The sequence below is a fragment of the Podarcis filfolensis genome (genome assembly GCF_964270895.1).
Source record: "Podarcis filfolensis genome assembly, chromosome: 8".
Taxonomy (NCBI): Eukaryota; Metazoa; Chordata; class Lepidosauria; order Squamata; family Lacertidae; genus Podarcis; species Podarcis filfolensis.
This window is the reverse complement of record NC_139611.1, coordinates 49,978,785-50,004,366: the sequence shown is the minus strand read 5'-3', so window position 1 is coordinate 50,004,366 and position 25,582 is coordinate 49,978,785. Positions and strand designations below refer to the sequence as shown.

Below are 25,582 nucleotides of genomic sequence, written 5' to 3'. Positions count from 1 at the left end.
AATTAGTAAGGAGGAGGGGTAGCCTAGCTGTGTTGTAACAGATCCCCAGCTTTCATCTTGGCCCCTTGCAATTGCCACAGTTCTATTTATACCAGAGGAAAACAAACATCTCCCCAAAGAATTTACAGTATGGGCCATATTTTTCTGAAGGCCTGTGAACCCATTGCTAATGGGGAAGAATGTGGTTCTCTCTTCCAAATGACGCAAAAACTGTGATGAAATTCATACTCCAGTAGACAGCTGTCCAGCTTTGTTGGAGAGTTTACTTGAGGAAGGGGTTGAGTCTGGAGGCATCACCCCCAACACTCTCCCAGCCCTATGGGAAGCTAGAAAATCCTACAACTCTTGCCACTGCTCCCTGAACATCCTTTTCGTGCCTCTGGTAATGGGAGGTGGGGAGGGAGGAAATGGTTCACTTGGGGATGATAGTGAACTTGGCCTGGGGCTTGTGTAAATATTAGCAAACTTCCTACACTCCTGAGTCAGACCACTGTCCCATCTACCCTAAGAACCACCTACAGTAATGGTTTTTCCAGGGATTCACACAGGCCATATTTGGTGATACGAAGGATTAAACTTGGGACCCACTGTGCACCAAGTCTGTGCTCTGCCACAGAACTATGACTCTTTCCTACAGGAATCTGCCCTGGACTGCTGTGTGGACCTTCTGTGTGTGCTCAGTGGTTGGTGACACAAAGCAGACAATTCATGAATCTGGGACAGTACAGAAGCTATACTGTGGTTAACTGCCATCTGCTACCACTTCAGGTTCAAATGGGGAAGGCGTGTGATGGGATGCACCCAGGCTGCACTCACACTGCAGGGCTCAGTTGTGGAACATATGAAGGATAATTAAAGTTCCTCTGAGCATGTGTGGAGTCCCTTCCCACATACATACTTAAGAGTTAAGGTGAAGAGATTTCTGGGATACATGACATAGCTCCGAGGCAGGCCTCAATTCTGGACCCCTTCATTTAAAAAACCCTGGGCTTGGAGGGTGGGACAGAAGAATGTCTTACTTAGACTAAGAGGTTGGAAGTACTCATGCAGTGCAGGCATAAGGAACGTGGTGTTGACAGACCACAACTCCCATCATCCTTTATGACTGGCCTTGGTGGCCAGGGTTGATGGGAATAGCAGTCCTGCATCATCTGGCACCATGTTGGCTACCCCTGATGCCGTGTAAATTCAAACACAATTTAAATTGAACTTCATATCTGAAATGCACAAAGAAAATGCTCTGGTATTTAGGGAAAGGCAGGATATCAATGTAATGAAATAAATAAGGTGCAGGAGCCAGAATAAACAAAGATACATGCCTGGCATGTGATTCACAGACATGTGCTTCAAAGGCCACACAGTAAACACGGAAGTGGCAATCTGATTTTTCTCCAATTGCCACTGTGAAAAAGCTGGGCCATGAACCTTTCGTGACTGGCAGCGTACCATATGAATTTTGTGACTACTCAGGCATCCAAAACCAAAGTACAAGTGAACTGTCAACCAAATGCCAAAGAGAAGACCTTCACTCCAGAGCAGTGGCGTAGCGTGGGTTGTCAGCACCCGGGGCAAGGCAAGTAATTTGCGCCCCCTAACCCGTGGATTTGCGCCCCCTAACCCGTGGATTTGCGCCCCCTAACCCTAACCCCCAGATGTTGCGCCCGGTGCGGCCAGGCCCCCCCGCACCCCCCACGCTACGCCACTGCTCCAGAGACCGTGACTACTAACCTGTTGATGAATTCTTCGTAGCATGAATAAATGGCAGCTAAACAGACGGCCACGAGATTTGGCAGGACCCTGGGGTGGGGGCACTGTCCGGTAGGGCCATGCATGCTGGAAAGACAACACAAAGGTAGCAGCATGAGGGCACAATCACAAGGCAACAGTGCTGTAGTAAATCAGAAGTGGGGAACCCTTTTCCCCAAAGGCAGCATTCTGCCAGGGGTAATTTGCTGGGGGCTGCATGCTGGAGGGGGTGGAGTCAGAGCTACAAATGGACAGGGCCATGTCCCAAGATGAGTAGAGCCAGAACCAAAAGTGAGAGGGGCCATCCCATTTTCCCATGTTTCTGCTATCCCACTTTAAATTTAAATTCTCTCTTCCTAGCTTCTCCTGCCATAAAGTCGCTTGCAGGTTGTGTGCCTGTAGCCTGAATCTATGGACACAAAATGCAGTGCAGGACTAGAATGTTGAGAAAGGGTTGCTCAGCATGTGCCCATGCACAACATTTTTTTTTCTGCGGGAGAGCAATGTTTGGCAGTAAAATAGAAGCAGCTCTGAAACTTACTACTGGCAACTCTAGTACTGCTACTGAGGAGATGAAGAAGAGAGAGGAGAATTAAAGGATTAACACCCTAGAAGGGCAGAGTTTTTGAGAGAGAACAAGCCACTGACCTGTGAATAAACTTCTTCACTACTTCCATGCCAGCGTTCAGTTCGTTCAAGGCCAGAATGTACTCCTGAGTAAAAAGTCTCAACCTAGGGCACTTCCCAAAATCCTGCCCAAAACAGGAGAGAGAGAGAGAGAGCAAATAATGTCACAGAAGAATGGATGAAAGGCTTCATTCAAGCTGTGGATTTTAAGTGAGAAAATGTTCACCTGGACCTGTTTAACAATGTGAGGCAGCGTTAGTCACCACTTATAACCCCCACTTTCATTCATACAAACATACATAAGAAAGGTGCAGCTGGTATCAGGCTAAAGGCCTATCTAGTCCAGCATCCTGTTCAAACAGAAGCCTATGGGAAGCCCACAAGCAGGACCTAGTACAGCAGCACGCTCCCCACTTGTGAGTCCCAGCAAGTGGTCTTCAGAGACATACGGCTTGCGAGAGTGTTGGTAGAACAGAGCCATCCAGATGGTCATTACATTTTCCATTCAAACAAGGCACAGATAACATTCTCCAGCCTATCTTTCTGCTTGTTGACTTCTGTCATCAAGCATTTTTTTCATATTTATACGTACATGTAATTAATAAATTTATGGATTGGTCCCACCAACAGATCTCACAATAAAACTTATGCATCAGTTAATGCACAAAAAAATAAGATACCAAATAATCAAAACATAAACATGTAGGGAAACATGATTCTATTTGTTAAGATAAGATTTCTACTTGCAATCCTCAATGCTCTCAACAAGAAATTAGTTGCAGTCTCTGTAACCATTTCATTTGCACCAATATTGATTTTAGGAGGTTTAAATGCCTTTATAAAATTGTTTTTAAATATAGTTTCATAAACTGCTTTGGGAATCTCAGAGCTGAAAAGCAGCATATTACTACTAAATCATACTCAGGAGTAGACCTGCAGAAATTAACAGACTACCATTACTAAAATCTACTGCTTGTCACAGACCTACTCTGAGGATGACTGACACTGGGTGCCACCCATTGCAAACAAAACAAACAAATATTCTAAACAATGTTATGATCCAAGGATGGCAGTATCACATAAGTAGCTGATTTTGTACTGAGAGCTTATTCCAGGTGTTTAAAGTGTGGTGGGGTCAGCAGGGGACCAAGGGGTATGAGCACTGGGGGGGGCAGGGAGCTTGTCATCTGCTGTGATTTGACTCTCTATGTGGCCTCTGCCTGGCAAAACACTTTGCTCTTGTTTCTTCATGAAACTCCTCAGTCTGTTGTCATTCAGTGCCTGACTATAAAGCCTCCTGGTTTGACTGCAAACAGAAGTGCATGAGATCATAAAAGGAATCTAGATTTATGCTTCCACTTATAACGCCATTAGAATAACAAATGCTCCTATGGTGTCACGTGTGGCGGTGGTCCAATCCCGTCACAACTAATAAGGCAGACTGCAATAGCAGAGGCAGGCCTGAGCGAAGGAAAAACATGGCCACTTGCACACAATAAATCCAGATTCTCATTATCTAGCCTGCACAGTTGATCTTCTAGCCTGTAGCTAAAGAGCAATTTTACACCCCCCCCCAAGCCATTGCCAATTGTCTGTTCCAACCTTGAACTTAATTGCTACTTAATTGGGATTTTTAAAGGAATTGTTTCCCGCCACCCATTCTCTATCCTGTCTCCCCCACCAAAACACCCAGACTTGTAGGCCAGAAAACCCCTGCCTTCCACGCATTTAAAAATATGCGAATGAAAAAATGAAATAAATCTGATATAGCGCTGGATTCTTAACACACACACATTGTTGGAGATTCCTGGTGCCAAGTGAGAAACTGCAGGCAATCTGACACCAGTGGTGTGAGCCTTTCCACACTGCAATGACCTGCAAACAGCTGCAAGATCAGTCGATGTGCACTTTTTTGAAAATGGAAAAAAGGGAGCGTCACTTACAAAGAAATTTGCTGCATAGCATAACAAGGCAATAATTACATCCTGTGGTTTTGACAGCATTTATTCAGAGAAGGGCTTGTCATCCAGTTAAAAAATAGTCATCATATGTTGAGCAATCCATTGATTAAGTCTGTATATGAGCAAAAATAATTACAAACCTAAGAAGAGCCTGGCGGCAGGATCAGACCAAAGGCCTGTCTAGTCCAGCATCCTGTTCTCACAGCGGCCACCCAGGTGCCTCTGGGAAGCCAGCAAGCAAGGCCTGAGCACAACAGCACTCTGCCCAACTGCAGTTTCAAGCAACTGGTATTCAGAGGCCTGCTGCCTCCAATAGGGAGGTAGAACACAGCCATCAGGATTAGTAGCCACTGACAGCATAAAGACATTGAGTGGCTTAGTAGCACAAGACAGTGTTACATGTGGGAGGAAAGAAAGATAAGCACACTGCACATGTTATCACAAAGAGCCCTGCTGGGTCAGGCCATGAAAACATAAAAAGAACTCCCCTGGATCAGACCTTGGGACCAATCTAGTCCGATATCGCGTTTCTCGTAGTGGCCAACTAGATGCCCCTGAGCAGCCTACGAGCAGGACATGCAAGGGCACCAGCTCCCTCTGAAGCAAAAAGCGTCATTTCCTTTGTTTTTAGACAACCCAAGCTTGTGCCGTAGAAGAAACACGAGCGCCAGATGCTGCTTTTTAACAGGTCAGAGGCAATTAGTCCATCTGACCAAGTATTGCCTACAGCGACAGACAGTTGCAACTCAGGGTTCCTAGGCAGAAATCTTTCTGAACCTCTGCTACTGGATCCTTACCACCAGGGATTCAAGAGATTGCACCTGGATCCTTCTGCATTCAGGGGATACTCAGCCCCCTTTTTGTCTTAAAAGAAGCAGTCTCTCCAGTTTGCAAGAGAGAGGGAGGCCTCTTATAAGTTGGTGCCTGCTGTTTGTAATGACTTGCATGGGGGGAGGGAATACCCCACAACTTTGGTTAAAAAATCTGCAGCCCAATTAAACAGGAACATCTTTGTAGCTGATCAGAAGTTTGGTGTTTGTTTGTTTGTATTTTTAAAAAAGGTGGAGATTGTTATTTCACTGTATCTCGGCTGGATTTGAGATTCTTTTTATATATGAAATGGATTTTGCAAATTTAAGCATTTTGATTGTGTATGTTTGTATAGAATTTCTATCATTTTTTTATTGTTGATGTTTTTATTGCTAAATCACTTTAAGAGATATTTTATAGGAAGCAATCCATAAACGGAATAGCATGAAATAAATAAAATAAGCAACTTGACTCACCATATTGTGTTTGAGGATTCTTTGTACAACCGGAGTGAACACTTCTATGACCACCATGGATCGAGGGCGTTCTCTGCAATGCTGCATTAAGAAAGCACACAGACACATATATTTGAAAAAAGAGCTGAGAAGAGACAACTTGATCTCTCACCAAATACAAAGCCATCAAATAAATCAACAAAAGAAAATTAGGTGCTCCCAAATTGGTTTTTCACATTGTGGGTTACAAAAATGCACCAAAATGGGGTATAACTATGTGAAGAATTCTAAAGAGATAGCTTACTGGGAACTCTAAAAACAAATTTTGGCTATGGAAGATCTGAATCTTATGAAACAGGAGGGAGAACCATGGTCAATACACATTGAACTGTCATTGGGCAATTTGCCCTTTGTACTGTAATACAAAAACAATGCATGTATCAAGAACATAAGGAGAGCACAGCTGGCTCACACCAACAGTTTATTTTAACAACCCTGTGAGGCCGGTAGAGCTAAGATGGTATTCTTCAACCCTGGAACCCCAAATGTTGCCGCATCATCCCTGGCTGAGCTGGCTGGGGATGATGGGAATCGCAGCCCAACGACATCAGGAGACCCAAAGTTGAAGAACACTAGGTGAAAAGGCAGTGGCTGGCCCAAGGTCACCTACTGAGCTTTCTGGCTGAGTGTGATTCGATTCCTGGTTTCCCACTCTTAACCACTACATTGCTTTGTAGCTAGTTGTTACCCAGGGTCACCAAATACCAAACTCCTCCACCAAGTTGTCTGCATGTACCAGTGAACTTGGGGAGGGTCAGTCTCTCTTTGCACTAGGCTTTGAAGAAAGGCAGAGACAGCACAAGCCTATCTTGCTGCATCTGAAATTTCCCATGTGTTCTGCCACTGGGCTATGGTCCACTTCCTGTTCCTGTATGTACAGGCTGTTTTTAAAAATGTAACGGCTTTGCATTAAAATATCTGGAAAACGTTGCCAGAATTAAGTCCCCCAATACAATGGCTTCAATATGCACATGGAGCCTGGCTATATGTGTAGGAAACCACCCATTAATTTTAACAGAAGGGAAAGATCCATAGTTATACTGGTGGCACCAGAAAGGAGCATGCCCAAACACTGAGAGTAGGGAAACTCCTGAATGCACAGAACATAGATTGTATATTCAAACCTCCCATGAAGGTTAAACCAGTTGAAGTCGGCAGCGTAGATGTGCACTGAGCATAGCAAAGTCTGGGGAATGTTTTAAAATACACACACACATTTCAGAAATACCTTGCAGAAAAATTCACACAAGTCAGGAGGTGGGTGGTTGTTTTCCAGCAAAGGTGCAAGTGCCTAAAAATAGAGATAGGACAGGATTATACATAGATATTTGACTGTGTCAGGGACAGAAAGTTGCATTATTAATTTAAGTTAAAGAAAAAAAAATCCAATTTGAACTCATATTGGTATGCAATTCCTGTTTGCATATTACATGAATATATTCTTTAAAATAAATAAGTTCTCATTTACCAATATCAATAAGTACATACAAATGTTGATTACTTATTATTTTTTTCCATCATTCACACCAACATAATAAATTAGTCTTGACATTATTGCATAACCCCATAATTTACTTAATCATTCATTCATCGTTTGTGTGTAATCATCTTTCCAGTTTTCTTATAAAGTATCTATATGTAAAAGACGAAAACCATTTAAATAATAATTAAAGCAGCATCTGTCTAGTATTTATTTGCTTGCAACCCAAAACAGAAAAACAAATGTTAGGACTGCGGTACAGCAAACACTGTACAAATTAAAATACTGTTAAGCCCCCAGACTCTGTCAAGCACAGAGGTAGCCATGGGGCCCAGGGATGGCAGGGGCCTGGGGTTAGGGTTCCAGCACTGGGAGAAAAGAATCCAAGGAGGCAAAAAAAAAAAAAAAATCCTTCCAGTAGCACCTTAAAGACCAACTAAGTTAGTTCTTGGTATGAGCTTTCGTGTGCATGCACACTTCTTCAGATAGGAGGCAGATAATGTAGACTAAGACAATAGTCAGGATACTAGGGAAACACACTAAAATAAGGGGGGGTCCCACACTGCTTATTTAGTTTGCTGGTTTGCCAAGGATGCTGGAGCATCAGTTAGTGGAGTAGAGGTAAGATGCTTGAGGCTGGTTTCTGGAGGCTCTGGTTTGGAACCCACCCCCCCTTCTCCCCCCTTCTTGATGCCTTAGAAGCATCAACCCACTATAAAGTTTATAAAAGAAAGCAAACAACTAATAACAAAACCATGTGACAGGCTGGTAGTTAGGGTAGTTCTCCATAATGCCTAACCACATTTGGTGCAGCAAATTCATTTCTAACCTTTTGTGCTGCCAGTGCAAAGAAAGCTACCTTGCAAGTCACGTTTGTGTCCCGATCAGCAGGATGATGACACGTTTTCACACAACGTTTCACAAATGTTACTACTAGCTGTAGTAAACTGGAAGCACACACAGGGATTTCCATCCCTTCTGCTTTCTAACTTTCACAAACTAACATTTGATAGAGGTGAATAAGAAAATTTTCAGACTATTAACTTGATAAGACTTATTTTCAAAGGCTGCTCAGGGATGCTTCTTGAAAAGTCTAGGGGCCACATGCTGGTGGTGGGTGGGGCCAGAGGCAAAAGTGGGCAAAGGAAGAAATGCAAATTTTACCTTTATACAGTAGGCAAGTTTCTACACATGCTCTCACACACCCCCAGGCAAGCAAAAGCGGCAATATCAGAGTTCAATGACTCCTTAAAGGTAAAGGGACCCCCGACCATTAGGTCCAGTCGTGGCCAACTCTGGGTTTGCAGTGCTCATCTCGCTTTATTGGCCAAGGGAGCCGGCGTACAGCTTCCAGGTCATGTGGCCAGCATGACTAAGCCGCTTCTGGCAAACCAGAGCAGCGCACGGAAACACTGTTTACTTTCCCGCCAGAGCGGTACCTATTTATCTACTTGCACTTTGATGTGCTTTCGAATTGCTAGGTTGGCAGGAGCAGGGACTGAGCAACGGGAGCTCACCCTGTTGTGGGGATTCGAACCACCGACCTTCTGAACAGCAAGTCCTAGGCTTTGTGGTTTAACCCACAGCGCCACCCATGTCCCATTCAATGACTCCTTACAGCTAGGCAAAATTGGTGTACGAATCAGGGCCAGTGAGGGGTGTGGCCTGCAGAGAGTCCCAAGGGCCATGCAAAGAGACCCGGAGGGCCACACTTGGCCCCTAGACCTGGCATTCCCCACCCTGCTGCAAAAACAGCTTAACTCTCCATATTTTGTGCAGGGGAGCTCAGAGCTTTGCTGCTTTTTGTGGAAATTACTCAGTCAAAACAAGATGTTTGCTGTACCCACACCCTGGGCCATCCTTTCTCTGCCCATCACTAGGCAACTCAATGTGGTTACATACAGTAAATATATTAAAGGTTTATAGCTGCTGTGGTGCATGTAATGACATTATGTCACTGCTGCCTTCATTGTAAATTACAGCATTGCTGGAACAAAAGATTCTCAGTATCCGGGGAGGCCCTTGGGCCTTTCTATCCCTGAACTAAGGGATTCCTGGTATCAGTTTACAAAGTTGATCTCTTTAAGCACAACAGCTGGGACACTTTGTGTTAAATCTTTCGAACGCCAGAAGTTTGCACACATTTATTTACCTAACAGAATTTGTATACGGCTTAAGAATAAATGAAATCTCTAAGCAGCTTACAAAGAACGTACAATATGCATCAAATTTGTCGTTAAAAGTCACAAGTTAAAACAAGTCTGTTTTTATATACGTGTATATATAAAAAAACCAGTAACAGAAATAAAACCAATCAATTAAATACATACATTATAACCTAGAAATATAAGTTGACTTTACATGTCTGGGTAGGCTTGCCTAAATAAAAAAAGGTTTTAGCAGGTGCCGAAAACAGTACAGCAATGGTGCCTGCCTAATGTCAATGGGAAGGGAGTTCCAGAGGGCAGGAGGCGTGACAGTGAAGGATCAGTTCCTTATAAGTGCAGTAGCAACATTGTGTGGCACAAACAGAAGAAGTCAAGTGGGCACAAATGGGTAATGGAATCCTTCAGGCAAACTGGCCCCAGGTTGTTAAGGATTCTATGTGCCAATAAGGAGGAGCAGATCTGAAGTTTGGGGGCTACTCCTGGATTCCACCCTGTCACTGGAGGCTCAGGTGGTTAGGAGTGCCTTTTCCAGCTGTTCACAATTCATTCTGTTTTATTAATTATTCTGCATTGCCTCCCCCTATGTTACCGTATTATTGCCACCTGGAGAGGCCCATTTGAACTATGGCACAATAAAAGCAGAACAACACCCCAGGTACAACGTTTGTGGTATAAAAAGTTATAGGATTTTTGCAGGAAACAATGGGGCAAGCGTCCTGAACCTCCATCCTGCTGCTGCTGAACTCCGAATCAGGACAGCAGAGAACATTTGCTCTTGTTTTAAGTGGCCCACCCCACCCCTCAAAGGGCATTCTGACTACACTGCTGCCAGGTAATAACAGGGAGCACAAATTAACCTATTTGGGATCGAAAGGAAATGTTAACTGTGGCTTTGGAAACGGATTGCCATGACAACCACCCAGCTCAACTGGGCTGCCGAGTGGTGGCTAAGTGCAAAATTCACACCTGGCGACAGCTGTGCTCTGCTGTCGTGTTGCTTTTGCTGGAAGATTTGCCGAGACATGATATGATCAGGTGATAGCAACATCCTATATTGGATTACTGAGTAAATCTCTTGGAAATTGCCAGTGGCCGAAATTAAATTAGAATGAGGGGAGGCAATTTTCACCTCTCCAACAAATTGCTAGCATCATTAGGATCTATTTAGTTATTTATTTATTTTTAATGGCTCAATGGAGAGGGCAAATACTTTTCCTCTTATTTAACTAGCAAACCAGAAACATTTGGAATTAGATATTTATGCAGGAAACTGGTGAGGTCAGGAGTCAAAAATTGTGGATTTGGGTTTAGGCAAGGGTCATGTTTACAATAGGAATGGAAGGAACTGTCAATGTCAGTTCTCTCAGCACCTCATTGTTCCAATCTTAAATTCAGTTCTCCACATTTTGCAGCAAATTACAAATTATTATTTTTTTAAATCCTTGTGAAAATTCACCAGCATTTTAGTGCAATTTTCTCCCAGGGTACACATTTTTATATGCAGTTTTGACTAATGTAAACATTTTTGCAAGAAATTCCCCCTAATGTAATGCATTATGCACACACCTTCCCCTAAAGTTTGCACTTTTTGCAAACATTGTTTGCCTGTGGTATGGTCTAGTGAGAGTTCCGAGGGCCAGACAGAGAGACTTGGAGGGCCACATGAGGTTTCCCACTGCTGTGTGCCAAGTCAAATCATGGCTTAGCTTAGGGCAGTGTAGCATCAGAATGAGGAGCAAAGAGGCCACAATCCCCTCTCTGAGAGCCCACACATTTGCTTGCTTGAGTTCAGCCACTGCTTGTCTTAATGTTACATGTGAGGATGCTTTCAATGCAGTGCTATTATTTGCCCAATTGCAGCAGGTCAAGTCAGTAATAACGCAAAAACTGACAAAAAAAGCTGCTTAAAAAAGCCTGATGGAACAAACACAAATTAACTAGGCAAAGTGAACATCTCATATGTATTTATGATCTGTCTCTATACCTGCTGGAACCAACAGGTCCTGAAACAGTCAGGAGTGTGGCCTAGAGTAGAATTTATAACCGTGGCTTCCTCAAACTTAGACCACCCCCCTCAAGTAATTTAGGAACTGCATTTTTGTTAGGATGTACAGAAAAACTCTCATACGCTCATGAAACTAACATTCCAAATTTCTTTGTGGTAGTGAGGAGAAACCCTGAGAATGAAACCAGTTTTAGATCTATAGTAGAACAGTACAGAAAAATGAGCAGAAGAAAAAAAGATGGGGAAAGGGTGAGCAAAACTAAATGAAGTTAATGACAAAAATACGTTACTCCATACTCACCACAATAATGTTTTCATGCTCTTGAGTGGTTAAGTTATTATTCTGAAAGGGGAAAACAAATGAGAAAATCAGCAAGCAAGCCTGCGTTGTTTTTGTTCTTTTTAAAAATCTGGGTAGGCTTGCAAGTCCTTTTCCCTTAAGGGTCCTGTCTTGAAGAGTGGCCAATATGGCACAGTCTTAAAAGAGTGGCCCATCAGCCCCCATATGTTCTAGCACCCATCCCTTTGTCCTGCATAGGGTTACAAGACTAGACCTGAAGAGCATCCCATCCAAGCACCGGCCCCAGAGCAGGGGTTGGCAGAAGGTACCACAGCAGCACCTGGGTGATTTGCAGTGGATCTGTAAGAGTTTCTAACTTCCAGTGATCAGTGACAACCAAAAAGACTGTTCATCCCACCCCCACTAATTTTGGGCTGCTGGGGATAGGTGGTATCAATACTCGTTTTTTGTGTGAAAGCAAAGACAGCGAGCTCAGCTTTGGTCCTGAATCTGTGGCCTGCAGGTGAAAATTTGCATGTGTATATGCAGGTCACCTTGGTCTTCATAACTGAATAATGTCTCCCATACCAAAGGTGTCTGTCCAAGTCAACAACCCACAACGAACATTTCTGGATAACTTATGCCCATTCGAACCATGTAGCCAAGTACTGTTGGCTCTGACTGACAAAAGCTTCCCAGTTCTCCAAAGTTAGTTCTACTCAGAATAGACCCACTAACACGAACGGGCATCACTAATTTAAGCCCATTAATTTCAATGGAACTATTCTGTGTACACAGCATAGTTGCATACAACAGTGCTCTCGTAACTTTCCCCCTTACTATCCAAGATCTTTAACTGGGACTTTATGTCTAGATTGAATGTGCACCACCACTAACCTATGGCAGTGATAGGCAACATGCTCCCTGCCAGATGTTGTTGGACTACAATTCCCATCATCCCCGGCCACTGGGTTCATTTTGGCTGGGACTGGTGGAAGCTGTAGTTCAGCAACAGCTGGAGGGCTGTTGGCTACCTCTGGGCTATGGCTTCTCCCCTTACACATTTTCCTAAGTGGGAGAGGGAACACAGCTCAGCAGCAGAACCTGTGCTTTTAATGCAAAAGATCCTAGCTTCAACCCTTGGCAACGCTAGAGTTTACTCCCACAAGAAGCAGTGAAGGTCACCCACTTGGATGGATTTAAGAGAGGATAAGACGAATCGAGGAAGGATAAGGCTATCAATGACTACTAGCCATTATAGCTCTGTTCTGCCTCTGCTGTCGGAGGCAGTGTGTCTCTGAATACCAGTTGCTAAGAATCACAAGTGGGATGAGTGCTCTTGTGCTCAGGTCAGCCTGCTTTCAGGCTTCCCATGAGCACCTGGTTGGCCACTGTGAGAACAGGAAGCTAGACCAGACGGGCCCTTCTTGAGTCCTTATTTCTATGGAAAAACGGGTCTTGAGTAAGATCTTGGGTAGCAGCTGACAGAAAAGGCCTCTGCCTAAGACCCTGGAGAGCCACTGCCAGTCCAAGTAGTCACTATTTATTTGTTTGGACATTTATATCTCACCTTCCAATGATAAAATCGTACTCAAGGCAGCTTGCAATAAATATATCACAACAAAATTAAAAGCAAACCTAGCAATAAAGCAAACTGCAGTAGCACAGCATCATAAAATGCTGTCGTAAAAAAAGCAGCAGGCCGAAGCACTGAGCTGGATGGACCAAGAGGCTGACCTAGTATAAGGCATCTTTTGGTATCTGACTACTCTGTGTGCACCTGCTCCCACACAGGAACATAGAAAATTGCCTTATACCATGTTATGCCATTGGGCATCTAGCTTAGTATTGTCAACACTGACTGGCAGCAGCTCTCCAGAGTTTCAGACAGAGGGCATTCTCGGCCCTACCTGGAGATTGCCGGGGATTGAACCTGGGACCTTTTGCATGCAAGGCAGATGCTCTGCAGTTGAGCTGCAGATCTTGCTATATTTCTATTAACCAACTTTGGTCTATAGTGGCACAAAACCCGCCTGCAAATCTCACAGACGAAGTTCATACTCAGAATGCTACCATGTTGCATGGCTGATAGTATGGGAGCAGGGCCTTTCTTGTGTCTCTCTGGAATCAGTTGGTCTAATGAGACCTGCTCCATCCTAACATTAACAATTTTTAGGAAAAGGTGGAAGACCTGTTTTACTTTGTTCAAACTCTGAATAGTTGCTTTTTCAAAAAAAAAAAAAAAAAACCAACCAGCATTTCCCCTTCTAGTATGGACATGATCTCATTTATTTCAAAAGGAAAGAGCCCGGCAATGAACCGTAATCCCCTGATTGTCAGGCCTCGTTTTAAAAGAGGTCTGGTTCCTGGCATTTGCAGAACCTGAGATGTGAGGCAAACTGTACAGACACTACCTTTCTCATGTCTACTTCCCCCATTCAGTGTTTTAGTCCTTCGCCTGTTCCCCTGGAAAAAGTACTATGGACACTCATGCTTCAAAGTGCTTCCCTTTGGCTGGAACATGCCTCATTTATCAGGGATGGGCAACTTTGGAGTTGTATTTGACTCTTACTCCGAGAATATCTATTGAAATGAATGAACTTAAGTTAGCCATGCCCAATAATTTCAGTGGGCCTACTCTGAGTAGGAGTATTACAGAATACCACCTACTGGCTCTGTGGCCACAGGCAGCCCTCAGCTGAATCCACATGGCACTTGTTTAATTTCAAAAGCCCTCTGTTTCTTTCCTGGCAGCCCACTAGATGGGGAAGAAGGGGGGCAGAAGAGAGGGAGGATGGTCACACACACGCTTTGGCCACCCCCCTACATGTGGCACCCAAAAGACCATCCTCAAGATAGTGTGTCCCTCAACAGTTGCCCTGTATATTTTGTGCATCTGACTATGTGAGCTGCAGTCTGCAAAAGCCTACAAGACAATAAATCTTTACGTCTATGGTTCTTTGTTTTCTCACTATGACAGACTAAAATGGTTTTTCCTCTGGAAGTTACGCATTTTGAAGGAATTGCTGTTTATATTTATATAAATATAAACTGATTGCGCATTTACCAGTTTTCTAGGTTTATTTGGAGCTTTGACAGAGGAGGCAGGAATATATGGCATTCAAAAAACAAATAAATGCCCAACATCCTTCAACAGCTGTTCACATAGTCTGCTTTTCAAATCATTTCTTATCCTCTGCATGATTTGCCTCTGTTGTTCTAACCTTCCCACCTCCCTCCACCCAGCTCATTAATGAATACGTCAAAACAGTGCAAAGATGCTCCATGTGTGCCTGCCTACCTGCAAAATTTGGGTGACCCAACAAATTGGGAGTCCTGGTTTGGAAAAGGTAAAGAGCTGCACACAATCACTTCTCCAAATACATTTTTTGGCATTGGATATCCAGGTCCACATTTAAGACTTAACATTTTTTTAACAGAAAAGAGCAGCACAAAGTTTACCTCTGAGAGCAACTTGGAAACAATCTCCAGTGGAGCCTGATGAATCGATTCATCCTGCAAAGGTGACGTTAGCGCCATGTCCACCAAGGTCCGGATCTCCTTCAGAACCACCTCCAAGCGGCTTGGGTTACTCAGAACCTTCTTATACTTGTAGATCTTTTTCTAGGAGAATAAATAAAATAAAAGCCACACAAGTTCAGGTGTAAGGTTATAAAAAATACGGGGAGAATACAAGATAAACAACTTTCCACATGCCATATGGTCAAAAGAGACCTTTGCATTTGTTCTACGCTTCCTGCTTCTAGTTCTGCAGGTGTGGTGGGGGGGACCCTAAAAAGAACTAAGGAAAGAGGAAGCCATATTTTACTCTGTGGTGGAAAATTACATTATTATTTTTCTGTTTTGGGGTTTTGCTTGTTTTGTTTCTCTTTAGAGTTTTAGAAAACAGATATGTGATGGCCTGATTCACACAACAAATATTTGGCTCAATAAACCCAAATTAAAGGTAACTAATGTGCATAGGGAATTCCACCCCACCCCCTTTACATCAAGGATGGGAAACTTGGACTCCAGATGCTGTTACACTCCAACTCCCATCAGCCCCACAAAGTGTGGGCAGTGGCCAGGGATGATGGGAACTGTAGTCCAACAACATCTTACAGGCCGAAGGTTCTTCATCCCTGCTTTACATTAAAATACAGATCAGGAATTAAATGAAAAAGAAGGGTTCTGTTATTATTATTGTGATTACATTGTTCTGATTTTGTGGCTTTAAATGTTGGACACCATGGGAAAAGATGATATTTTGAATGGCTAATAACACCACTAAACAAACAAACAAACGAATGAATGAATAATTAAGGGTATGGTCCTCCAAACAGTTTTCCATACATTCCCCGCCCCCCACATTGTACTACTCCCATTTTCATAGACAGTATGCCTCCAATAACCATTTGTAGTAGGAAACTGTATTTTAGGAACAGCTTTGACATTTCTGATGCCCTTGAAGCAGCCATGGTGTCATACGGGTGTCACCATCATTTCTTAAAGCTTTCTGGTTGATCTGGGAGCACGTGATGCTGCAATATTCCTAGAACTGGGCAAGGGTAGACCTGATCAGAAAGTTGGAAGGTAGATCACTGAAGGCCCCGTGGGTTAGAATTGGGGTAAAAATAAAACAAACTAGCCATGTTCAAAATGGGTTTTTATATCCTAGTCACTGAGACCCTTTTCAGAGATGGAAAACCTTCTCAGCATAATAAGCGTAAGCAATAATCTCTTCCATACCCACTCTTCTGAGGTGCCCACTTTATGGTTCTGTTTTATCATTTACAGAGCAGAGAGCATTACAGCCTTTATCTTGTTCATCTTACAGTCTGATGTGATGAGTTTTCCATTGGCTAATGCAGCTTGGTTGATTTCGAGAACAGTGGATGCCTGATCTATGTTTATTTGCTCATCAATCAATATTTCCCCCCAGATGGCATCTCGGTTTATGCTTAATAATAATAATAATATAAAAAGCGAGGCCATTTCTCTACCCCAAAGGCAGCAGAAAAACAAAGGGGGGAGGAGGGGAGGAGTCTGTGTAGCCTATGCCACAGGTTTTCACTTTTATGGGTTTGGTCTTCGAAAACAACCAAGCTTGAAAAACCATGCCAACGGCTGATTTAATTAGAGTTGGCCTTTGAATTAAAATTCTATGCAAATAAAGAAAGGCAAAAAAAAGGCACCACTTTAACCATCAGGCTGAAGGCCAGAAAACAACACCATAATAACAAAACCACAAAAAGGCCTTCATGTTTACATACTGCACACCACCAAATGCAACCTTCAAGTTACATTGACCAGGTTTTGCAAAATTATTCGGATAGCTCAGTTGGTAAAGCATGAGACTCTTCAGCTCAGAGTCGTGGGTTCATGCCCCACGTTGCACAAAAGATTCCTACACTGCAGGGGGTTGGACTAGATGATCCTCATGGTCCCTCCCGACTCTACAATGATATGATTCTAAGAGATCCTCTTACAGCAGCCTCCCCGTATCTGGTGCCCTCCCGGTGGTTTGGCCTACAGCTCCCATCAACCCCAGTCAGTGCCACCTGGAACTGATGTGAGTTGTAGACTAAAACATCTGGAGGGCACCAGGTTGGGAGAGCTTTCTTTAAAGAATGCAACTCTTTTACCCTGGCCTCTGACATCTGATATGTATATTTTCAGGACCTAACCTATATTTTATTGCATTTTTTTTTTTTTTGCAATTTTAAGTTTTTAAAACTGGCTTTCAATTGTTGTAACCTGCCCTGAGACCTTGGGGTGAAGGGTGTGTAATCATCATCATCAACAACAACAACAACAGACACTATTGGGCAGGTGGATAGAAATGTAAATTAGTGAAGATGCCGACCTCTAAGCCTTGTTTCTTTGTCATCTCCCTTGCTTCCGGACAATTGTCTCCCTGTAATGTTGGCCATCCCGCTCTGAACTTCCCATATTTCTCTCTCGCACATGCACTATTGAGTCCTACAGACCCGCTCAGTGGATCTTGCTCTGAATAAGTTAGAAATCTGCCTTATAGACTGCATCAAATCAGTGATCCTATGCAAAGTCATCCCATCTATTAATGCATGCATTTATTTAGTCAAATGATTTACAAACCTTTCATTGTTTGCCAATACCAAAGCAGCATATAATGTAAAAACCATAAACTACAACAAAACGGGAATAAATAAATAAATAAATAAATCAGTGAGCAACGAACAACAACGCTACATAGGGCTGGTATCATGTACACGATTATGAACACGATTGGAACTAAACAAACAAAAAACAGAACCTAAGATCAAACAGCAAAAGATATGAGTATCAGAGGTGACCTGCGCCGCTTTTGTAGTCTCCCCTTCAGAAGGTTGGACGCTCCTTCTGGTGTGTCCTTCACCTGCCCTGTAATGCCTTCTATCTATCCATTTGTTTGCTACCCCTAGGCTCCTCAATAGAATTCTCAGGGGACATTTCTATCTTCCCCTTCTCCCCGCTCTTGAGGACAAGAGGAAATCATTTTTGGGATATCAAAACAACAACAACAAGGGTAAAATGCTATTTATTAATGCTGGAGGTATCAATGTTAAGTCTTTTGCACCCAGTGCAACTGTGTTGCATCTGGAAGACTGGCAAAAGTGGGGGGTCAGAGACCACTTTGCAGACAGCCACTGGCCCAGAAAAGGCTGCGCCCCAATGAATTTCTTTGCCTTTAAAAGCTGCTACTTTAAGGCTGTTCTTAACACTATCAATTGTACTTACAAGCACATTCTTCTGTAACAGCTAAAAACACGATTCCCTTGACAATAAAGCAGAAATTGTCACTGCAATCGTGCAACAAGCAACCACAATTTCCAAACAGTGCATCTATTCCACAGCTATTTCTGTGGTTACCCCACGCCCAATTTTCTTTCCCGAACTCTTTCTAGGTTTTCCATAAAGCACCGAATAAAAGCAAATGGGTTTTCAGATTTGCAGGCTGTATATTTCTGCCTGATTGGAGCCTAGGGGAAGAAAAAGGCCCCAACAGATTCTCATCCTGTATAGCCTCCCTGGTTCAGAAAGTAAAGCAGAACGAGAAAAGCGAAAACAGAAACAGACAATATATCCATAAAGGCAGTCCAGGCCCCTAACACTCCTCACCCCCAAATCCCCACGCCTTGCACCTCAGAATCCATTCGCGAAGCCGACCTCCAGCGCTGAATTTTCTAATCTGGCAGAGATCTGCTCAGGAAGAACTGCTGGCACTGGGCGATGCTGGCCGTTTGGATGCAGATGCCAAATCTATCCTTTGCAACTCTTTTTCTTTTTTTAAAAAAATGTTTGTTTGTTTTTTTTAAAAAAGGCCTGCACAAAGTTCTCTGCACAGCCTTACAAAAAATAATAATCCTTAGAGACTTGAAAACAAAACGCCAAACCCTCTGGAGCTGCAGTTCAAAGGAAGAAGTGAACAAAACTGTCTACTGTTGAAGAAAGACCTGAAACGACTGGTTGGCAATGCCCAAAAGATATTGTTTGAAGCAGAGCTTAGAGCTTCAGGGTTAATCTCGCTAGACTCCCACTGTGGAAGAGTCACAAGGAGAGGAAGATCAATTTCTCTCCCTCCCTCCCTCCTCTCTCCACTTCAGCTCTTGGGGCCAGAGGAGTTTAAATATGCTTGCACATTGCACTGTTATCTTTTGCAAAATGTGGGCGGAAATACACAACAGCCCTCTAGAGACCTCAACCCCAGTATCTTGAATTTGCTCCTGGATGCAATTCTGCTTTTCTCAGCAGAAACTCTAGGCGCACAGTGGCATTCAACTGCTATCTTGTACTCACAATGTGCGAATACAGACAACCATTTACCAACTGGTACTGACCACTCTCAACTTACGTGTGTGGGGGGGGGGGTACATTCTGGGGATAGCATACAAAATCGCATATAATCAAAACAAACCATTTAAAAACCGGGAAATGGCCCATAAAAAGCAATGCAGACTCTTCATGCACCTACAAACACTTGCCCAAGGCTGTTCTCACTCTCCGATTACCCCTCCAAACACTCTTCCAAGATGAGTGCAGTGATGGGGGGATTGCTGATTCCGCCCCCTTCTCTCCTGCCCCCGCCCCCTTTTTCCCTGGATGTCTGCCCCCCCCCCCACTTTTTTTGGCCAAGTGCATAAAGCTGAATTCACGCAAGTTAAATGTGCGTAAGTTATGAGTTGACTGCACATATAAGCATAGGAAACCTGCCCTATGCCAGGTCTGGGCTGCTCAAGAGGACCTATTTATTGAGCATTCATCACGATTGGCTTGCACAAAGCTTACATGGAGGTTAGATTATAGCTGGTATTTACTGAGCAGTCATTCGGATTTGTTTGTGGGGATGCTGTACAACAATGACTATTCATCCCGAAGTGCTTGTTGGGTGTTTATACGCCTTCCCATTTTCCACACATTCTAATGCATTTCCCCATCACTTTTCTAACTGCAAAAAAAGTCTCTCTTTTTTAAGTGATCTGTTGTGCAAGGGCAACAGAACACTTTAATCCATTTTTAACTGCACAAACCTGAATATCCTGGCACACAGTTGAATAGCTCCCACAAAATACTGACAGTCTAGAGGCACCTTTAGTCTATCCAGCCTAGCGGTGTCTATTTTGACTGGCAGCACCTCTGAAGAGTTTCTGGCAGAGCCTTTTCCATCACCTGACAACGTTCACCTCTGTCTTATTTCAGGGCTGTGTGAGCAGATTTCTGGTGCTCAACTCCAAAACAGGACAACAGCAAACATACACCTGTTTTTTTTTTTAATTCTGCCCCCTCTATTTTTTCTGCACATTCTGACTTCATTGCTATTGTATAATTTTAACTGGAAGCACAAATTAACCAAGTTGCTCTATGAATTTGAAAGGAAGTGTAGCAATTGCTTAAGAAACTGACACTAAGGCAGCAATTCTACATGTATGTCTTACTCTTGAGTAAACTCACCAAGGATTACACTGCCAGTCTGATAGTACATACGCAATTTTAGGGGAAGTATGTTATTAAAAAACAAAAACAAAATAACCAATATTATTTAACATCTGACACTAGCTTTCAAAATGTACGTCCTTTCTCCCTTTTTATTAAAAAGGAGTAAGTCAATCTGACCTTTCTGCCTTCTGGAAGGAATGAAGAGAGCGTAAGATGGGTGGAATTTCTGCATGGCATATAATAATATAGAAGCACCACATGACCCTTCGTCCCTTATCTCCAAGCCTATTTTGTCAAGACGTGTGCCCAGGTCACTAGGGTATTGAATGACATCAGCAAAACCCTTGCCATGATTTCAGTGCAGTGGGATGGGACTTGAAATGCACACAGATGGGAAGAACACTGTCATCCAGAGATTTGCCCTGTCCCCTGTGAAGTCACCAGGCCCTCCCATAAAGACGCACAGATCCTGACCTCTTTTCTCTTTCCATTCCTTTTTCTGTCCCAAATTCGTTTTTTCCATTCACTGCCAATCTTGCGTCCTACATTCTGTGTGTGTGTGTGTGTGTGTGTGTGTGTGTGCGCGCGCGCACACACACACACACACACACACACACACACACACACACACACCATGTACCAAACAAATTTCACCCAAGAGACTGAAGCATTTTTCCATGACTTCAGTATAGCAATCTAAACATATCCTCTTCCCTGATAGAAAATCCTTGCCCACCCCAGCTTCCAACCATGACAGGATTTCTGCTGGGACCACTTCTCCTAGCAGTGATTCACTCGTTTTCTTGCAGACACGCTAATGCTACATCTGAAATGTGAGTCGGTTTCCCACGGGCTGTGTGTGCCAGAAATTATTGATTTATTACTGAGCACAGAGGAAATCAAGCTCCAGCAAAATGAGAAAATGCCAAGGGTTCTGCAGGGGATTCCTTCTTCGCTTGCTGCAAGGCAAGCCTCAAGTTGACAAGGTTCACTCTCAGCATCTTTAATTTCTTCCTTGAGCTCTGCTAAGACTCAGTCTTCCATAATTTCACACAATACGATGTTACCAGTTTACAAACTTCTCACATTCCCAATAACATATACAAGCAACTGATATATAAGGAGACTCCCATTTGTAGCTGCGAGTTCAAACTAGGGAGCCAACACAATACATCCTTTTAAAGAAACTTCTAGATCAGGCACCCCCAAACTCGGCCCTCCAGATGTTTTTGGGACTACAACTCCCATCATCCCTAGCTAATAGGACCAGTGGTCAGGGATGATGGGAGTTGTAGTCCCAAAACATCTGGAGGGCAGAATTTGCCTATGCCTGTTCTAGGTGGACTTTCTCACTACTACTGCATGTATAGCTTTGTAAAGACACACAGCTTTCTAGTATATGGTCCTGGCACATAGCTTGTCACTTCTAGAATCTGGATTGAGCTTCCTACTTCCATGTGTTTGAAGACTGAATGACTTGTAAATAATACCGTTTCTGGTTCCAGCTGTGCTTTGCACTAGCAAATGCATTTCCTGGCATAGCCAGATCTGTTGCAGAAGACAGACAATGGCCATGTTCACTAAACCATGGTTTAGTGCATTCTGTTCCTCCTTTCCCTTCAACATGGCCAGGGTGAGATTGGAAGTGTCTCTTTAGATTAACTGCAGTTTAGTAAATTCTCTGAACCCTAAACTATGGTTAATCTTAAATATGACTCATGGAAACAAGTAAGCTTTAGACTAGCTACATTTGTCGAAATTCGGACAACACAAGCTGCAAGCTGCATAAAACCGAAGCGAAACCTTCTGAATCCTCATAATGCTAAACCATGGTTTAATTTATAATAATAATAATAATAATAATAATAATAATAATAATAATAATAATTTATTATTTGTACCCCACCCATCTGGCTGGGTTTCCCCAGCCACTCTGGGCGGCTTCCACAGAAACCAAAAATACACTAAAATCACACATTAAAAATTTCCCTGAACTGGTGGACACAACCAGTGTGGAACAAAAACCAACCTAGCTATATTCCTTTAAACCTTCCATTCCTTTTTTCATTTCTTTCTGGCAAATTTTCTTCAGATCCTGACTTTTATGCTTTTGGTTGGCAAAACATAAGTTCTTGTCTGACTCATATCAAGAACGCTTCCATATTTTTCTCATTAGAGCAGGAAGGTTTACTTGTCAGTTTATTATTATTATTACTTGGGAAATGGAAAATTTTCCTGCTACTGCTGAATGTCTCCAGCAAAAACCACAGCTGGGACCTTCTGCATGGAAAGCAGATGCTCTACCACTGAGCTATGACCCTTACCCTAAACTGGGGAGTTATAGTTCAACAAAATCTGAAGGGTGACCCCTGCTTTACTGCCATATGTTGTGATTCCTGAACCTCTGAACAATCTACTCATCCACACCTGTGGATGTGGGATCTTAAACAGTGTTGGAGAGCATGCAAAGGTGTGATACTCCATCTGCCCCAACCTGGCACCCTCCACATATTGTATAGTATGACTCACCATCAGTCTCAACCAGAATGGTCAATGGTCAGGGATCATGGGAGCAGCACTCTGCAAACAGACTCTGGAGGGCCATAGGGAAATCAAGTCCTGATACTACAATTTTACATTATGTATGTATCACACACACATTTCCAGCTATGGCTGGAATGCCAGCTAAAGTTCCTTTGGAACAGAGATGACTTGGCCACAGTACTCCATGCTCTGGGAACTTCCAGACTGGATTAGCGCAATGCCCTCTATGTGGGGTTGCCCTTGAAAACAACTCAGAAAAGTAAAGAAGTCCAAAATGTAGTGGTCAGGTTATTGGCTGGGGGTGGAGGAAAGGTGGGATAAAAATGGCAACAAAGCTCATATAACTCCTGTTCCAAAACAGCTGCATAGTTTATTTCAAGACCCACTTCAAGGTACTTATTTTAGTGTTTAAAGTCCTAAACAACTAGCAGCTTAGGTCCCCAAATAGCCGTGAGATTTCACTTTCTTCACAGACCCTTTCAGGTTAATAATCAGTGGACAGGACCCTCTTGGTAGATCTATTGCCCTCAGAAGTTTGGGGTGCAGTGGCCTGGGAGAGGGCATTCTTTATGGCAGTCCCTAATTTGTGGAATTCTTTCCCAACAGAGTACATCTGTCTTCTTCACTAAAGAACTTTCAGCAAATGCTGAAGATGCACATCTTTACCCAGCTTTTGACACCTGAGATGTGTGTTTTCAAGGCCTATCCTATTCCTGTGACTGTAATCTGTTTTAACTGGTTTTAATCCTGAATTTTAAATGGCTGTAACCTGCTGGGGAAGGGCAAGTAATAAATCTAATAATAATAACAATACTTTGACTACATCTGAAACTAATTTATAGATGGTGGTTCTCCTTCTTTGAGTCATTGATGTTTGTTAGCTACCTCCTGGGCCTAAGTGCTTGTTAACTCTGTTAAAAGCAGGTACCAGCTCTGGCAAGCAGGGCCTTATCTTTTTGTACTTTGACCTGTTATTCATAGGAAAGGAGAGCTCATGGAGATTGCATAGCCACAAAGCATCCCGTTGCAGAGAAATCAGGCCCGATCTGCCTGTTGCCCAGGTAACCGGCCTCCTGTCTCAGCCTCAAGGCTGAAAAATAAATGCATCTATCTATCTATCTATCTATCTATCTATCTATCTATCTATCCATCTATCTATCTATCATCTATCTATCTATCTATCATCTATCTACACACACACACACACACACACACACACACACACACACACAACCTTCTCTATAACTAAGAGCCTGGCTCTGAATAAAAGCAGAGATGTCTCAGCAAAGGAGCTCCTTCTATTAGTTCTAGCTAATCTCAAAAACTCAGCACCTGATTAGCCAACAATGAACATTCATCTCCTAAGGGGACTCCTTTTCAGATCAATTTCTAATTTAGCAAAGACCATTTCACCACTGAGCATCATTCAAGGCAATTACATTTCCAAATCAGATTAAAAGGGATGCTTGTCGGTCCTGATTTTTTTTTCCATTTTATTCTCCACTTTTTGCAATTGTTTTCCTAGCCTCCCACCCCTCATTCTCTGTTCGTGCCCCCACCCTTTTCCTTCCTTCCCAGAAGGTCTTTCAAGCACTGGGAAACGTTTTAAAAATATATATCTGTTTACCTACCTATTTTATTCTCCCTTCCTTGGAAAAACGTGCTATTTTGCTGTGCCTTTAACCCAGCTTCGCCATAAATGGCTGTGAAATGGACTTCTCTTCCCTGTGCACCTGCATCATCAGTGTCGTCAGCAAGATTGCTCCAGAAACGTGTTTGCTTCAGAGAGCTGCTTCTACTGCAGGACCCTCAGGGATGTCTCGGGTGCTGAAATTTGCAGATCTGATGCACTACAGCAGCTTTAAAAAAGACTTGAGAGCTGGCGGGGAGGGGAATAGGAGCTGCTGAAAGCAGAACTTCGCAGCTCTCGACACCCTTATTTTACAGGGAAGTGTCACATTTCAAGAGGGTTGTTTCCATCCAAAATGATTTATATCCGCGCATCTTGATGCCAAAGAGCATCAACAGAGCACCAAAACAGATTCCTGTACACCAGCCGTTGAAATAAGGCAAGCATTCTCCTCCTCTTCTTTTTCTCAAAGCAGTTGTAGGTTTTAAAGAGCAGCTTGCTCAGTTGCTGAAAGGAAGAGGCTCATTTGCTCAGGGGCTCTTATTATGTTTGCGTTCTTCCCCTTCCTTTGTGGTGCTGACAGTGGCCAGCTAAAATCTCTGGATTCCTGCTCTAGAGGCATCCATGTTTCAGGATTGGCTACATGCATATATATAGAGAGAGATTATATAGAATACCCTTAGGCGGCAAGATCGAATACAATCTGCCCCTGTTAGCAATCTCCCAGAGACCCTTTTTCAATTACATGCCCTCCATTATATACATACTTACTGATTTTATCTGTGTTTAATGATGATGGTTTAATGTATATTTATTTTTTAATTGTTTTGTGAGTTTTAGCTGTGTTCTATCTACGTTGCT

The 25,582-nt window shown here is 43.1% G+C and overlaps 1 protein-coding gene across 3 annotated transcripts in view; it reads right to left on the bottom strand.

Annotated features, from left to right (window-relative positions):
• The window catches only part of CMIP (c-Maf inducing protein), a 149,492-nt gene that overhangs the window by 20,779 nt on the left and 103,131 nt on the right, over positions 1-25,582 (bottom strand). For 2 of the 3 annotated variants that reach the window (XM_083624878.1, XM_083624879.1), the window contains exons 4-9: positions 15,055-15,216; positions 11,614-11,655; positions 6,888-6,950; positions 5,621-5,701; positions 2,395-2,498; positions 1,729-1,833 (exon numbers count right to left, since the gene is read on the bottom strand). In XM_083624878.1, coding sequence (XP_083481004.1) covers positions 1,729-1,833; positions 2,395-2,498; positions 5,621-5,701; positions 6,888-6,950; positions 11,614-11,655; positions 15,055-15,216 — 557 coding nt within the window. Of the gene's footprint in view, positions 1-1,728; positions 1,834-2,394; positions 2,499-5,620; positions 5,702-6,887; positions 6,951-11,613; positions 11,656-15,054; positions 15,217-18,755; positions 19,214-25,582 lie in introns of those variants that run through there. The other variant, XM_083624880.1, reaches the window with a different exon arrangement.